A 17,180-nucleotide genomic window follows, 5' to 3' on the forward strand; every position below is an offset into this window, starting at 1 on the left:
TTTGGAAGATTCCCAGACTCCATATTTCCTCAAAATTGTAATTAATTGTAAATAAAATGAAGCACTTTGTATATTGTTAATTTATTGCTCTGATATGGCTTAGTTGTGCTTTTTTTTAAAGTCCTAGTTTCTGTTTTCTTTTCTTTTCTTTGTTTGGCATCACACTTTTATAATTAAAAATGTAAAATTTACAAATTTTTTTTCCCCCCACGAGATTAATTTCTGTTTCACATTGCAGATTTTTCTTATCTTTAGGCAGCAGGTAAGTAAGTATTTCTTGGATTTGTAACTGTCTGTAATCTGTTGGTTCAGGATTTAGGATGAATAGGTTCTCAAACGCTGTTCTTCAGATTCTAACCTTGAAAGCGCCCTTGCCGAATATGCGCAAATAAAATAATCCTACCAAGCGGAACGTAATGAAAAACTAGATATCTGTCAGATATGAAGACATTATGGATATGAATAACTTATGGTCTGCTGAACAGACAACTTCATCCTTAATGTATTGTTCACTTCACAGTAGCAAATGACCCTGGGGCAGAGGAACAAAAGGAGAAAAAAAGTTTTCATCATAGTCTTCCTTCCTTCACGCCGTTCTCAATTTCGCCTTTACAAACGCCTCTTTTTTACATCTTAATAATCCTCAAAGCACTCCCAATGCTTTGGAGCTTGGATGTTTCTTTACTGTTTAATACTGGTTTAATTAACTTTGTCGAGACAGAGGGAAAACATGAACCGAGTCTCCCCTCAAATCATCTTGGCTCTAATTTTGTATGCTAATCTTCTTTTTCACGCTACCATCTTGGGTAAGGAAAAAGAAAAAAATGTTGGGAAAACTTCATGTAGCCTGTATTGGGCTTCCTGTGGATGTTTTATTCTGGTCCCACCTATTTGGCTCTTTTCACCCCTCTAGGGCCTTCCTTTGCTCGATTTAACAATGAATGGCGAGCTAATCAGCTCCCTCGGAAATGCGCTGCTGCTGAGGAAGCTAATCCCCCGCTCCTCCTCCTTCAATGGGCTGTCGCCTTCAAAAGGACTTTGGGAAAAGGCTTTGCATGGTTTCACACTGTTTGATGAATAGAAGTTAGTTCAAGTATTGTGCCAAAACAAGTGGGGTTTATAAACAACTACTTGCCGGCTACCATCCCACCTGCAAAAGTGCCAACCCTACAGTAGCACACGGCAACAAAACCCAGACCCTCCAAATGTAATGTGGTCTGGTAAAGGAGATTAAAGCTCCGTTGAGAGGGGGCACTTCATTCCCGCAAGGTCCTCGGAAGCATCTTACCGTCATCTTCCCCATAAAACGAAAGATCTAAGTCAAAAACTTCCTCTGAAACAGATATCAGATGGATACAGAACTAACTGATTTCGGACACCCTCCTGTTGTATGTAAAATAGCCCCAAGTTCATTTTGTAACTTCATAACGTAACATATGGAATCTAGGAGGCAACAGCTGGTAAGGTGCTTCTCCAGACGTCTCACCCAGGTTATAAAGTCCTTCAGTGCATTGTAAGCTTAACTGATTTGTTTGGTGGCATAAACCACATCACAAGTTTATTTTTTTTTCTCATAATCTTTTTATTCATTGTTTGGAATCGAATGGAAAGTCTCTCACGCGGGATTTAGATAAATGTACACTTGGAATATTCTCCGAAATTTCAAGCCAGGTGAACATTTGAGATTAGTGTAATGATTCTGATCCAGCATGAACAAGGCTTAAACGATTGGTTTCCAAGATAGTATGCTGTCTTGGCCGTCTGCATGCCTGAGCCAATTTTTTTTTTCTTTTTTCTAGAAGGCTTGTTATTTTGGAGCTTCAAGCATTTAGATGAACTCCTGATTGGTCAGCATTCAAAACCACGTCTTCGAGGTCATCACAACAACATTCATCTACGAACTGTTTTTACCCAGGACTGGGTCCAGAATTTGAGACCTTAGTGCAGATACTAACTCGACCTCAAAACCCTACTGCTGGGTTTTCCTTTTTTTTTTTTTTTTTTCTGGAACTAAATAACAGCAGGGTCATGACTGGGAGATTGGCCTTGCCACTACTGATTTCCACTGGGGCATGATGCTGAGGCGGCTGGGAGAGAGGTGACACGTCGAAGCAAGGGGGCTGGATTAGAAGCTCGGAGGGTCAACGTGCATTTCCGGCCTCACCACAAACCATGGGAATCTTTCTCTTCGCATTAGCCATCTCAGTGTATAAATTATTACCCGAACGTTTAAAAGCACTAAAAACATCATTGAGAAATTCTCATGATATCTCATGGAACCTGCCGCCATTAAGGTAAAGATGAAATGGATTCATTTGTGGGTTGATACATAAAAGAATCAGCATGACACATAACTTGCACTGTTTTCAAAATACTAGCGTTCACATAATGACTTAATACCAATCAGTGGACAAAGAGAAAAGGTTTGCTTTATTCAGATAATATACGAAAAAGGAGTATGTTGTGGTTAATTCTTATTCCTGTCTCTCCTACCAGTTGAAATATAAGATATAGTGGTGCAGGACAAGTACCGGGATTCATTGACGCGATGATACAATCCAAGGAGAATAGGAAAATTACATTTAATGGTTCTAAGAAACCCTGACTAATAGGATTTCAGGCTTAGAAGCTCTGGACACACAACACCAAGAGGGGACCAGGGTCATTATAGATGGGAATGTAAAGTGGTGGGTGGGAGAATGTGCCATTTGTACTATGGTAGCGCTGTTTTCTTATGCAGGAACCTGGTGCTATACTTCAGCCTTTGAGTTGTCTATGGTTCAGCCTTTGACTATGAGAACAGGTTACTTAAAATTTAGCTGTCCTCTCAAAGCGACTTGATTTTTGAAGACAGTGTATCGGATGTAACCCTGACTTCCTGAGATTCATACATATTCTCAGATTCTAAAAGCATTTTCATCAAGAAAAGCAAGACTCTGACTACATTGTCTTTACAAAGCACCTGATAGCTGCATGGGAATCAGCCAGACAACAGGAGGAGTGTGATCACATGAATTCCAGGAGGTGTTGTTCACAACAAGTTTGATTAACTTCCCTGCGACCTCTGCTGAAACTTGCTTGAAACTATTTAAATTATTTTACAATAAAAATTGCCTTTAAGCTTTAAGCCATGTACCAGTGATAGAGTACACACTCCATAAACACATATGCCAAATGGCCACGAATCTGGTGTATGGCCATTTTTGAGAAAACTCAACTTGTGTGCAGAGAAATGATCTTAAAAGTCCCAATAGTTCACTGTGGGTCAATCTCATGCCTAAAAAAAGCTTACTCATATATGAATGTAGCTATCTACACCCTACAATTTTGAAGTTCACAAGTATTTCAGTACTGCAGGGTCAAATGGCATTAGCACTGAATTTTGATGGCCATTTTTACAAATGTACATGTGAAAATGTAGTTTTCCCACCCTGATAAATAAGAGGGAACTTGTGACAAAGCGGTTTTGAGATTACACTGTTTATGGTCAGATAATTTATCTTGAAAAAAAATCTTGCCCACACAACAAGTAAAGTAAAAAGAAAAAAAAAAAGAGAGAAAAGAAAAGACACAAAACACAACAAAACAAAACAAAACAAAACAAAGAAGAAGACATGCAGTAGATCATCCTAAAATTTCAAACTGAAATTGTGAGTATTGTTTTCCCCTTTTGAACAGATGTTTGAGCAGAAGTTGTGTAACCTCTCTTCTGTTCCATCTGCTGCAGATCTATAGTTCCATCTGCTGGTGACTGCAGCATAGCTTAATCTTAGGGGGTATTTTGCACACGTGAAAAGATTAAGATGAGGAGTGATTTTGTGCTGGCAGATCTGTCCCAACAGCAGATGGATCTTAATTAAAAGTGAAGTGAGGAATAGGTTCCAGTTAGGGCAAGGGTTCAGAATAGATCTTATGGTTTTACTCATTCTACTTAACGAACCACTCTCACCCCAACCCAAACCTTTCACCTACAATCACAAAAGAGTGTGAGTCAGTAAATGCAGGTGCACTGCTGTATCCTAAAGGTCAGTTAAAATATAAAAAAGTGATTGACCTTTTACCAGATGGACCAACAATGAACATAAAAAAAGACACTCAGTAATTCTTCTCCAAGATCTGATCTCTTTGTGACTGAGAGAAGACGGACTAAGGCAGCGTGATTCAATGAGAATTCAGCCTTATACACAACACACTGAAGCAAAACCTAAAAGTTGAAGAAGGACCTTGATAAACTCAAACGGGAAGTCCGGGGCTGCTTTTCCTGATGTAGCAGCTCGACGAGATACATTAAAATTAGCATCACTGAGATTCAGAGCGTTCATCTAAATCGGCTGAGGTGAGGTCAAAAGTTCAACTCTAATCCAGGTCTAGCCATTTTTTTTTTTTTTTGCAATGGAAATATTAATGCAGTCAGGTGGTCTATTATCTGAGCACAGTGTCTGTGGGAGAAGTGTAGCATAATACCAATTAAACTGAAGATAATACGATGTTAAATATTTATAGCATATATGTTATTGAATAAGAAAATTGCTTCAAAAATAGCTTTAGTCACTCTACCCATGGACCAATAGCACTTTAAAGGGACGCTTGTCTAGCCTCAGATCAGTTTACAATATTTAAACACGAAACCAATAAGAGGAAAAATAGCAGTATTACCTATGCTCCTCGATATTCTACCACTTAAAACATTCTAAAACATGAAACATGTCGACTTGGATTAAAACTGCGCTTTCTCCGAGTAGGTTAGTCCTACTGCCCTGTAGATGTCGCTGTTGTAATTTTCAGAGACCAAATGAACAACGCCAATTTTGGATGCGTTTTCTCTTGGCAATTTCATTTCGCTTGGCTCGTCTTCTTGCTGTGGTGGTGGTTATGTTTACACATTTTATTTAGGGGGGAGGAAGCAAGTTTGCTATTAGCAAGAGGAAGCGCCGTTGTTAAGAAGTCTACGCTTGTAAGCGAGGCAGGACCAGGCTGAATCACTGTAGATGACATAAGGCTTAGGTGTCAAAAGAAGTTTTTTATGGAGTAGCAAGGCATAAGATTGTTGGCTAATGTGAGTGTCCTGGTCTACAGACTTCCCGGCCATTAATCAGGAGTTACTTCAACCCCGGCAAAACACATCTTTCCGGCATCGAAGACAGTCTTTTAACAAGGACATGGCAGCGGCTACAGTGGTTGAAAGTGATTCTACAGCTAAGGGTGCAGCTGCCTTTTCTGATGTCCATAGCGCGGGTTGGACTGACGCTCAGCTCCGAAAGTATCCCTTCCAAACCAGAGCTATTCCACGGCTCTCACATACAGACCCCCGCGCTGAGATGCTAATCAACAATGAGGTACATTCACTATACTTCACTTTACCTCACTTTAGCTACATTATGCAGTTCGCAGACTAACTCAGATGGCTTGCCAGTTATTTTGCATCTCAACACAGTAACCTAACGGCGGCCAGACAGTTTACCAGTTGCGGCAAAACTGCCAGGGCAGGCAGGGAACGCCAAGATAACGAAAGCTGATCTGCCTGCTAGTCTATAGTGATGTTTTTAGTCAGTCTGAGTTTAATCAATTAAACACATGTTACCCACCATGATAACTGAAACATAGAGGTTACTTTTTAAATATAATCTGTATACAGTGTTAAATGTAGCTGAATACATATGTTAACGTTACAAGTGCTAAGAACTGCTTCAAACATCCAAGTAAATCACACCAGTTCACTAGTTGCCTATAAAGCTGAAATTGTTTGTGCATCACATAAACACACTAGCTCAGGTTATGATCATGTTTCAATATTACCGTAAATATCATTCTGTTACTGGGGGAGAAACTGAATCTTTTTCAGAGTGGTGGCTAAGCTAGCAAATGTAAACATCGCTTACTCATCTACACATGGCCAAGATGTTTTGAGGGATTGAAACTGACTGGGTGTCGGGGAAAGCGTGGGGCTCATTAGAAAGACAGCCACCGGTGTATTAATGGATTGAAAATCAGGAATAATTGACTGTGGTTTGCTAACGAAGTGTCCGAGTGAAACCCTCGCCCTGTCTGGTCTAAACTCACTCGTCAAGCATTGTGCATCCATGCTTTCGGTTTGTGTCAAGTCGGGTGCAAGGTATTTGAAACTGTGCGTTAGCCGCTTCAAAGTTGAGGATTTAACCGACAAACATTTGTATTTTCTTTTTTTACGACGACGGCACAAATATTTGTTTGGTTAACGTTACTTTGGGTGGAGTCATGCTTATGAAATATTTTATTGTTTAGCATGTTGTGCAAAGTACTGAATTCGTTTTTATTTCTCACTGGTTTTTAACTTGATGTTGTGATTTACAGCGTGAATATACGTCTTTTGTATAAGTGTATAATTAAAGCTGTTTGAAGCATATGCACAATTCAAACACTAACATGATCACATTTGTACATCTTGTTCGCTTGTCATTCAGTTCGAGCACGTACAGAATGATTCACAATATATACGTCCTTCGCTTTCTGTTGTTTTCTGTTGCATCGCTTCCGTCTCGCTAACGGGGTTTTCGTTGGAAGAAGCGGCAGTACAGGCGCAGACTGCAGTTGCAGTGGGGCGTACAGGTCGCCCACGTGCTACAGTACGAGAGCGTACGTTCCTTCAGTCACGTAGCACTTCTCTCTCTCTCTCTCGCTCTTTTTTTTTTCCAGAAGCAAAGACAGTGTCGCTCTCTGCCAAATAATGCAGCTATTCATGGCAAATGAATGATTGACACTGTACAAACACATTTGTACTGTCAAGAAGTCCTGTAGCGAAGCCGTCTCATTCGGTTTTCATGCAAAATTTCGCTCTTAATCAAAGTTGTGCTCTGTCAAACTGAGAGGACAAAGCTGAAATACTAACGACCATATTAACAGACCCGTACTAAACAAATACCTTTAATAGACTGCATTTTACACCGTGTTGTTTACTTTGACCATTTTCTTTAAAATAGCATATACAGAAAATTAATTTCTTATGAAAACTGTCAACCGTTCAGTGTTATAAACAGACAGTTGTGTGAAAAATAAATCGCTACATTTTCTCCGTAGTTAGTGAACGTTACAAAACTCTTACACTATAAAATCTAGTATATGTTCAACTTTATTTGTTAAGCGCTTTTTTACAATCAACTCGTCTCAAAGCGTATGCACAAAGCTGTGCTGGGCAAAGAACAGACGTTTGTCGGAGAACGTGAACAATGGCTTTGTTGTTAAGAGCGGGGAATTCAGCTTATAGCCTTTATACATTATTTATGGCATATGGAGTTTTTAAGTTCTTGACTAGTTCACCACGCCCATTTTTTCTGATGCTGTTGGCAGTCTTGAGGTCTAGCTTATGTATCACATAAACATTATAATCATCATAACGTAATGTATTTTTGACCTCTCTGGAAGATGTCATTTACAGAAACTGGAAAGTGAACTAGTTATTGCTGTGATGTAAGGTCTCTGGTCAATTTCACAAGACGTTGTAGACAAAAAAGAAAGCAATAGCTAACCACTGATTTGCACAACAGCAAAACCTCTCTCTCTCTTTTTTAAACCTTTTCTTAGATACATGCTTTTTTTTTAGTGTACACCAAAAGCCAGCATTCCAAGTCTTCTGGAGTGTCTTAAGCAGATATTCACTTTTCATGGGTTTTGTTGTCTCCAGCAGTTTTGATGCCCTGAAATGAATGTACTTGAGTGGGAGCTTTGCGAGAGTTTTTACTGTGTGATGAAATATGCAGAGAAAGCATGTAAATTCGAAATGTCTCATATATTCCCTGTGTCAGTGCTTTGTGTATACTTTGGGGATTTCTGCCTTCTTTTACATAACCTTCCAAGATTTTTGAGTTGTGTTTCGTTGGATGGATCGCGTTGGTGAAGAGTGATATTCAAACCTTCCCTAAAACTGTTAATGGTGTTCGATCCTGAGTTTTAGTCAAGCGGCTCATGGACTTTCAGATCAATGTTGCTCCGAACTGCTCTGTTGCTACTATGTGTGTAATCTTTTAGTTGTTATATTGGAAGATTAATCTTTGTCTCAATCTAAAGACTTTTGGACATTGATACGTTCTGTGGTCTTTCATCCCCATCCCTGTGGCGCGATGCTGTCACAGGTATATATCGTGATATGTATGGTGGTATATAGACAGTGTTGGGTTGCCATCAGCTATAGTCTTATATATTCTCTCTCTCTCTCTCTCTCTCTCTTTCTCTCTCATCTCATTCACGGAAGTCTGCGTCAAGGTGGTCGTTAGGATCCGGGTCACTTCACCGACCCGGACGCTTCTTGTCAGGTGACTCCACTTTAATGGGCAGTCGGCTACAGGAAGAATCTGAGAGGTTCTGAATGCTTTCCATTTCTTAGGTTGCTCTCACTCTGCAGCTGTGTGTGCTCATCCATCCTTGATTTAGTCTTTAATAGGGTTGTGTCCATTTTAGTAAGATTAAGAATGGGAGCAACAGCCTTGTTAAGAATTTTTTTGTTGTTGTTGTTGCTGTAAGCAGTCAATGGCAACCGATAGTACACCTCAGTTTAAGTGCAAATGAGCTTGGCTGTTGCACATGTGCGTAGGAGCCAGAGCAGACTGCTAGTCATTGATGTGGAGTAATCCACTGTGTTTCTGCCTCAGGGTGAAGAAATGACAGTCCAGGTTAGGTGGAGAGTCCAGTCTGAGAGCTGAGACAGACACAGTATGCGGTTTAATGCGGTTTAAATCTGTAGGCAAAGCACAACATCCATGCACAATGGATGGTAATAAACAGTACCGGCTTTTTGAGTTACTTGTGAGATGAATGGTAAAGGACACATGAATTGTAAAACTAAGGTTTTTACAGTTACCTGCATGTTGTTATGTGCTCAAGTTCGCCCGTGATGCTTAGAAAGCGAGATTTTCATTGAGAGGAAGATATCATGTTGTAAGAAGCACAGAAGGTACGTTAAGTATAGGAGCGTCATTCACACAGAAAGCATTCTCTCACTCTCTTTAAAATGTGTTCGGGAGAGAGACTGCTTTTTAGAATTTCGTTTGCCATACATTTGCAGGTGATAGTGTGACTGCAGCCTTTACCATGCTCCTGTGAACGTCAAACACCTTTTAAATGTCTGTAATTCCTTGTAGTTCTGTCACAGACTGCTACAGATAGCTCTTTCTCAGAAGAGCCTCTGCTCTGACGCGCACTGTGAAGTGTAGCATCTTAAGACAAGCACTGTGAAGCGTGGCATCTTAATCACACAGATATGTTTACTCTAAAAACTTGAAGAGGGCCAAATCGATACCAGATTATTTCGGTTTGATACCAGATGGCTGATACCATTTTTGGAGTCTCTCAGTTCATTGACAGTTTATAGAAACTGTCACAAACTATTACAGGTTAACATACAATTTTAAGCATTTTTTTCATATACGAAAATTTACCTGACATTTGCATTAAACAGGCACAGATCATAACTAATATGTAGATTTAAACCCAGTATTCAAACTTTGGATAAATGTGATGTATAACCTGTTAATCTAGCCTTAACTTAGTGCATGTCATCTTAAAATGTCTCTGGATTTCATACATTTACATCTAGTGTCGGTTCTGTGAGTCCCTCAAAGCCTCAAAACGACCAGTTGACTTCCCCTCTGCTCCGTCGCTCTGGAATAGCCTGTCGGTATTTATCAGTTTTTCTTTTAAATTAGAACATCCTCTAATTATTTTTGATTAGTTTTCCACAGGCTTAATTGTCTCCATGCTGAAGAACGCATGGTTTTCAGCTGGCAAAACCTACAACTCTATTCGTTCAGGTATTCAGACGTTTTTGCTTTGGCAGACCAGGAGGGCTAATGTTACAGTGTGCTGTCTGGACAGGTGATTGTTCCGATCTCTTACCTCATGTATTATTAAGGTTCAGACGATGCATTTGATCTGCTCTGCTCCAGACTTCAGACGGGAGCTGTTACACAAGAGTTCTTGGAGTCAAAAAGAGTACTTGGAGAGTGGTCTCTTATGTGGTGTGAAGTTCATTAATTCAGGGTTTTGTTTTTTTTTTGTGATGGATGCTGGTCCAGGTATTCTGACGATTGTGTTTTTGGTACAGTTGCTAGTTGCGCTGAGTGTTTTATTGTCACTTGCTCTACCTCCATCTCAGTGAAAGTGAAGTGTAATACACATAGATTGAGATGGTTGTTTAGGACTAAAACGAAATTCACTCATTGCTGAGTTTTAATTTCAAGTCTTTTGTGAAATACACTTCAGTATGTAACATATGAAAAGACCTCACATGCTCTATGACACACACACACACACACACACATGCATGCACGTACACTCTCTGACATAGTCCTACTCCCTCTCTGTCACACACGGTCACTTTGTCAGGCTGTCTGTATGTGTCTCTTTTTTAGTTTGCTTTCTTGCAAGGTTGTTTATAGTGCTCTCAGAACTGCACAACTTTTTCACAAATGTGCTACTCTGACATATAGATTTTCGCCTATTCTGCAAAGTAGCACACATAATGGAATGTTTTTTTTTAATGAATTATTTTTTTTTTTATCAGCCATGCTCAAACTTGCAGGCAAGTCATGTGTATCTTTGTTCACCAGTGTGGGACTGTGGATGCAGCTTGGGAGCATGCAAGTTCTATGTCCAAGGACTGTTTAAGAGCAGAACCTTGCTCAGATTCAAGTGAGAAGCAGTGTCTTGTTGCTGTTGTGTTTTATCTCACCATGACAAAACAGTGGTGCTGTTGGATTTCAAATCTGATGCTGAAACTCTTTAAGGGCACTGGATGCCTAATGAGTACCATTAAAACATTAATACACTCAGTCTGATTGGAAAACCTCCACCCGACAGTGCGAAAATCAAATATAACTAAAATATCTTTAAAAAAAAGAAGAAAGAAAAAGGGACAGACCCAAACAGAGCGACAGTGTAATGCACTTATGAATAGTTCACGTTAGTGTTCATTCTAAAATGGTTGAAGTTTTATTCTATTAGGGCCTCATGGTGAATCAATCCAAGAGAGTCTTCAGTAAAACATGGTGGACAGAGTTATGCTATAGGTGTATATGTTTAGAAATATGTTTTGCTGTTGCTTGTAGATGGTAGCTACCTGGTTATAGAATGATGGTCTGTTTAAAAACAAAACAAAACAAAGCAAAAGCTATATTTATTAAATAAACACATTTGATAAACATAGGCAAACCTGGCCATTGGGCCGCTGTCTGTCATAACAGTGGGATGATGTAGTTAAAGAGGACATTATGGTTTTGTATTCTAAATGAAGAGATTGGGGTGGAAAAAGCGTCAAAGACAAATGTGATGTAATAAGTATTTGATTATGAGTGGGACAACATGACTTAAGGTGTGAAAGAAGTTCACGCGTGTTGAATACTTCTGAGCAGGGTGTGTCTCCTCTTCAAGAGTTTGTTCATGTGCAGTAATTCTAGAAACTTGTTGTTTTCAGGAACCAGTCGTCCTAACTGACACCAACCTGGTCTACCCGGCTCTTAAATGGGACATTAGCTATTTGCAGGAGAACATTGGGAATGGAGACTTCTCGGTTTACATCGCTGAAAACCACAAGTTCCTTTACTACGACGAGAAAAAAATGGCAAACTTTGAGAACTTTGTGCCCAAGTCTCGTCGAGTGGAGATGAAATTTTCAGAATTTGTGGAGAAAATGCGTCAAACAGAAGAAAAGGGCGGAGATGAGAGGTAGCCAACACGCTTTTTTTTTTAAATTATGCACTTATCTCTTTTTTTTCCGTTTTTTTTTTTTTTTTTTAATTATGCACTTATCTCTGTTTTTTTTCTGAGTACAAGTTCTTTATGTTTAGCATTTTCATGATTACATAGCAAAGAATCTCTTGATGTGAAAACTGTATGCACAGTTTGCCACCTGTATTGATTGAACGGAAAAGCATTTTAAATGTCATTTTGAGCCATCTGGGTGAACCTTAGGCATGGACTCCATTGCTAAGTAATCCAAGATCAAAATCCTGCCAGTGCTTTTTGTCAGTAAAGATGTGATGGAAAGTGTTAGGATGTATGAAATTTAATTGGTGAATGAAAATTGGTCAGAGATATGACATCACGTCCTGACGTCAGCACATTGATCTGACCTCTTAGGTCTCAGGTTTCATTCACACTTTAGCTTTTGTCAGGGTTGTTATTTGTCTGGTTAACTGTTTTAGATGATATGACAATAAATATCATTATGAAAACTGTTACTAGGTCATGAGTTCAGGATATGCTCTAAGACTTTTGAACGGTCGTGTTATCTGTATGGTTATAGAGTGTACCTGCAGCAAACCCTCAACGACACGGTGGGACGGAAAATTGTCGTCGATTTCCTGGGTTTCAACTGGAACTGGATTAACAAGCAGCAGGCCAAGCGAAACTGGGGACAGCTAACGTCAAACCTGCTACTCATAGGCATGGAAGGTATACCAGCATGCGCCCAGATTCCAGTCTGTTTACATCTGTAACTGCTGATAGTCAATAAACTGTTTTAACGTGATAACATGTTTGTTTGTAGATTGCCTCTCTGACTTATGTTTATATGTATATATATATGTATATATATGTATGTATATATTTTGTCTCTCTCTCATTTTTAATAGGAAACGTGACGCCAGCACATTACGACGAGCAGCAGAATTTCTTTGCCCAAATCAAAGGTTACAAACGCTGTATCTTGTTTCCCCCTGAGCAGTTTGAGTGTCTCTACCCTTACCCTGTCCACCATCCCTGTGACAGGCAGAGCCAGGTAGGACATTTGTGGGGGAGAGAAATCCCAGTGCTGTATCACGTGATTTACTGTAATTAGTGTAAGGGTCATTGTTATTGCTTTTCTAATAGAAGCATTGAGGAGTATGATATTGAAGATGTATGTGCATGTGATCTTAAATTGTGTTTGAGTAGATATGATTATTGTGAATTCATCATATTAAACAGATTTTTGTTTTTGGTTGGCTTTAATGCAGGTGGACTTTGAGAATCCTGACTATGAAAAGTTTCCCAATTTTAAAAATGTTTTTGGATATGAGGCCGTGGTGGGGCCTGGAGATGTTCTTTACATCCCAATGTACTGGTAAGATTATTTTAATGTCAGATTATTGTACTGGTAAGATTATTTTAATGTCAGATTAATGTACTGGTAAGATTATTTTAAATGTCAGATTATTGTACTGGTAAGATTATTTTTAATGTCAGATTAATGTACTGGTAAGATTATTTTTAATGTCAGATTAATGTACTGGTAAGATTATTTTAATGTCAGATTATTGTACTGGTAAAATTATTTTTAATGTCAGATTATTGTACTGGTAAGATTATTTTTAATGTCAGATTATTGTATTTATAAGATTATTTTAAATGTCAGATTAATGTACTGGTAAGATTATTTTAATGTCAGATTATTGTACTGGTAAGATTATTTTTAATGTCAGATTAATGTACTGGTAAGATTATTTTTAATGTCAGATTATTTTTAATGTCAGATTAATGTACTGGTAAGATTATTTTCAATGTCAGATTATTGTACTGGTAAGATTATTTTTAATGTCAGATTATTGTACTGATAAGATTATTTTAAATGTCAGATTAATGTACTGGTAAGATTATTTTTAATGTCAGATTATTGTACTGGTAAGATTATTTTTAATGTCAGACTAATGTACTAGTAAGATTATGTTTAATGTCAGATTAATGTACTGGTAAGATTATTTTTAATGTCAGATTATTGTACTGGTAAGACTATTTTTAATGTCAGATTATTGTACTTGTAAGATTATTTTTAATGTCAGATTATTGTACTGGTAAAATTATTTTTAATGTCAGATTAATGTACTGGTAAGATTATTTTAAATGTCAGATTATTGTACTGGTAAGATTATTTTTAATGTCAGATTATTGTACTGGTAAGATTATTTTTAATGTCAGACTAATGTACTGGTAAGATTATTTTAATGTCAGATTATTGTACTGTTAACGTACAGATCTGCTTACTAACTGCCTGTCAGCAGTGCTCTGTAAGAAGAGTGAATAAGAGAAGGTCTAGCCTGTAGCCTGTAGCTGACACCCACAGCCCTGACTGTGTTTCGTAGACTCAGGCTGTCCGTTTGCATGGCTCCCTGACTCTCTGTCGGAGCGATTCTGTCCTGACAGCCTGCTCTTCCAACTCTGCGCTGCCACAGTCAGTGGAGGGCAAAACGGCTTCAGCCAGCCGTGTAATGCCACACTGCCCACATGACGCCTGCTGGACTATGCACTGCTTCTCCTCTGCCCACGCGTTGCCTCTCGTGTCGTAGTTCACTCTAATGCTTTCTTTTAATAGCAGTGCAGACGGACTTTTCTTATTGTAGCCAGTTCAATGACGGTTAGAAAACTGATGTGATGTTTGGAAGCTTGCGAGGATACATTTTTGTAAAACAGTAATCGTTTCGTTTTTGTTTCTCGTTGACTACGCAGGTGGCATCACATTGAGTCTCTGTTAAACGGTGGGGTGACAATCACGGTCAATTTTTGGTACAAGGTACAACGCGACAGTGTCAGTCAAACAGTTTTTTTCTTTTTTTTTTTTTTTTTACTTCTTTAAATTGCAGTGTACATCCTTTCTTTGACAGCTTCACTGAAGTACATCTGAAATGATTGTCTTTTTTTTCCCCCCTCCAGGGCGCTCCCACTCCACGGAGGATAGAGTACCCACTGAAAGCTCATCAGAAGGTGGCTATTATGAGAAATATCGAGAAGATGTTGGGAGAGGCCTTGGGGGATCCACATGAGGTAATGTTCAGTAAAAGTGGAACATTCAGCGTGTAACAAGCTCGGCTATAATTAGGTCCACTCGCAAGAACGGTGTGTGAAAAGAAATACCCTCTGCAGGGTTTTTTTTTTTTTTTGACCTTATACATCAGCCTAGTTACGGGAGTATTTATGGATGAGCAGGTCCGAGGCTGGATCCGATGGAGGATTCTGGTGTGACGGTTCGATGGCCGTTTACGTGATTTCAGAAGCTTTGTCAGTTTTACCTGTTTCAGTTGGAGTACGATCTTTTTGTTTATGGGCAGTGTTTCGATAACCTCACAGGTACTGGCCACTTGGCTTTACCTGTTCTGGAAAGGGATTGGTCAGATTTTTTTTCTCCACCCAGTGAAGAACAAAGTGATTTAAAGCTCAGTGAAATTAGTGGGTTCCTTAGGCATAATGAGTGCTTCCATAACATCCGTCTACTGGGAGTTTGCAGAAGTGTCTGTCCAAGTTTAAAAAAGAAAAAGAAAAGGAGGGAAAGAAAGAAAAGATCACAATCTCTTTGTTAAGGAACAGTCTGTAGAGTGAAACTGGTACCACCATCTAAGATTGGCTGAAGCGCATGATGACAAAACAAACCAGGCTCCACTGAGAAAAATCACTGTAATGTCGTCCCTATCTCCTCCTGGAAAATCGCCCGAAAGGAAATAAGAGATTACTCTGTTTATTGGCTAAAGAAGCCCTTCTAATGGTATAATAAGAATTTTTAAAAAAAATGGGCAAAGGGTCACTTTAGGAAAACGAGGACGACATAATTTGGGCTTGAGAAATCTTTAATGTGAATGCATGACCTTGATGCCGATTTAATTGATCGGTTTATTTTGGGGAATTGACAGAGTTGCTGTAGCCTTCGGAGGGATCTGAAAATGGGTTTGTTTTTACGGTGGACATGTGTCTCTTAACACAGATGGTGTTTGTTCTTTTCTGACAGGTCGGCCCCTTACTGAACATGATGATCAAGGGCCGATACGACCAGGGCCTGAGTTAGGGGCCCCGTCAAACGGACTGCCTCTAGAGTGCTGCTTTGGAGGAGCTTCTGTGTGTGTGTGGTGTCATGAGATGGAGTGAGTGAGTGTGTGTGTGTGTGTGTGTGTGTGTGTACATTAGGACTGCGGAATTACTGGTGCATGGCAGTGTTTGAGCACTTGAAAAAAACAAAAAAAAAAACAAGGAAAAAAAAAAACCTGAATGAAACAAACAAACAGACAAACAACAAGGGGTGTGTCCTTCAGTCTGCTTTGATCTTTGATCTGAAAAACATTGTTTCCAACAGCCCTGTGGTCAGATGAGAAGGACGCCACTGGATAACAAAACAGTGTTTCACCCTCGTTCAGTCAGTCTTCTCTATCAGTGCTGAACAGACCCTGTGGAAAGCATTAAAAGTATTAGAAAGCCACTGTAAGAACTGGTTTGAACGTCTGAACCATACCTACCACAGCGGAGTTCTCTCAAAGCCACTCTCCAAATCAGTTAGCTCCTACAGAAGAGTTTCTCTGTTGGCACTACATCTAGTACCTTTTTTGCTGAAGTGGACATCGTTGTGTTTCTGCAGATTGTGTTGACGATGGCTATTTGAGTTTTGGATTTGATATGTGGATACTTTATGGTTTCAGGCAAAGGGTTTTGTATTAAGAAGTTAGTGATGTAATTATGGGAATGATCAGCAACAAAAAAAAGAAAAAAAGATTGTGTTTTAAAAACACTGAAGGAATATTTTATTCTGTTCTAGCTGGCCTGTTGATTAAAACTTTGATAATTGCTAAACATACAACATAATTGTTTTTCTATTTTTTGTTTTTGTGTATGTTTAGGCATACGTTTTTGTGTACTTTATTATTATTATTATAATTGATTTTGGTTTTTTTTTCATTTTATTTTGCATTGCCTTGTGTTTTGAATGTAATTTTGTTTTATACATGGTACAATCTAAGAGTGTAATTGTAAATTTGGACTGAAGTGTAACTGACCATTTACATTGTTTTCCCAGCCATCAGAGTATCCACTGTTAAAGAAAATAAAACCCAATATGTGGCCAGCAATGAAAATGTTTCCTGAACAGCTCGCAAAGTGTTTGGCCCAGTTTTTTAGCTTTGCTGGAGCCAATCAGTGTCTTTACGAGAAGATCTGTAAGATTTTTTTAATAACTATGCTGTTTCTGTATATATGTTTGAAGGTTTGAAACTGGCAGGGGCAAGTATTTAACATCAAATCAAACTGGTTTTGGTCTGACATAATTGATGTTGGGCTTAAATTTGTGCCGAGTGATTTTTATTCAGTTTTCAATACTGGCCATTCCTATTTCATATTCCTACCAGGGAAAACAAACAAACAAACAAACAAACAAATTAATGACACAAAATAAAGCAAAAAAAAAAAAAAGAAAAAAAATCCCC

The 17,180-nt window shown here is 38.8% G+C and overlaps 1 protein-coding gene across 1 annotated transcript; it reads left to right on the forward strand.

Annotated features, from left to right (window-relative positions):
• Positions 1–4,887: 4,887 nt before the first annotated feature.
• On the forward strand, positions 4,888–15,965 carry hif1an (hypoxia inducible factor 1 subunit alpha inhibitor). Its single transcript, XM_030771016.1, has 8 exons — positions 4,888–5,336; positions 11,441–11,691; positions 12,272–12,420; positions 12,600–12,745; positions 12,963–13,069; positions 14,449–14,512; positions 14,653–14,763; positions 15,719–15,965. The coding sequence occupies exons 1-8, from the start codon at positions 5,160–5,162 to the stop codon at positions 15,773–15,775; spliced, it is 1,062 nt and encodes a 353-aa protein (XP_030626876.1). The 5' UTR covers positions 4,888–5,159; the 3' UTR covers positions 15,776–15,965.
• The last annotated feature ends 1,215 nt before the right edge of the window (positions 15,966–17,180 follow it).

Source organism: Chanos chanos, chromosome 4, assembly GCF_902362185.1.
Source record: "Chanos chanos chromosome 4, fChaCha1.1, whole genome shotgun sequence".
Taxonomy (NCBI): Eukaryota; Metazoa; Chordata; class Actinopteri; order Gonorynchiformes; family Chanidae; genus Chanos; species Chanos chanos.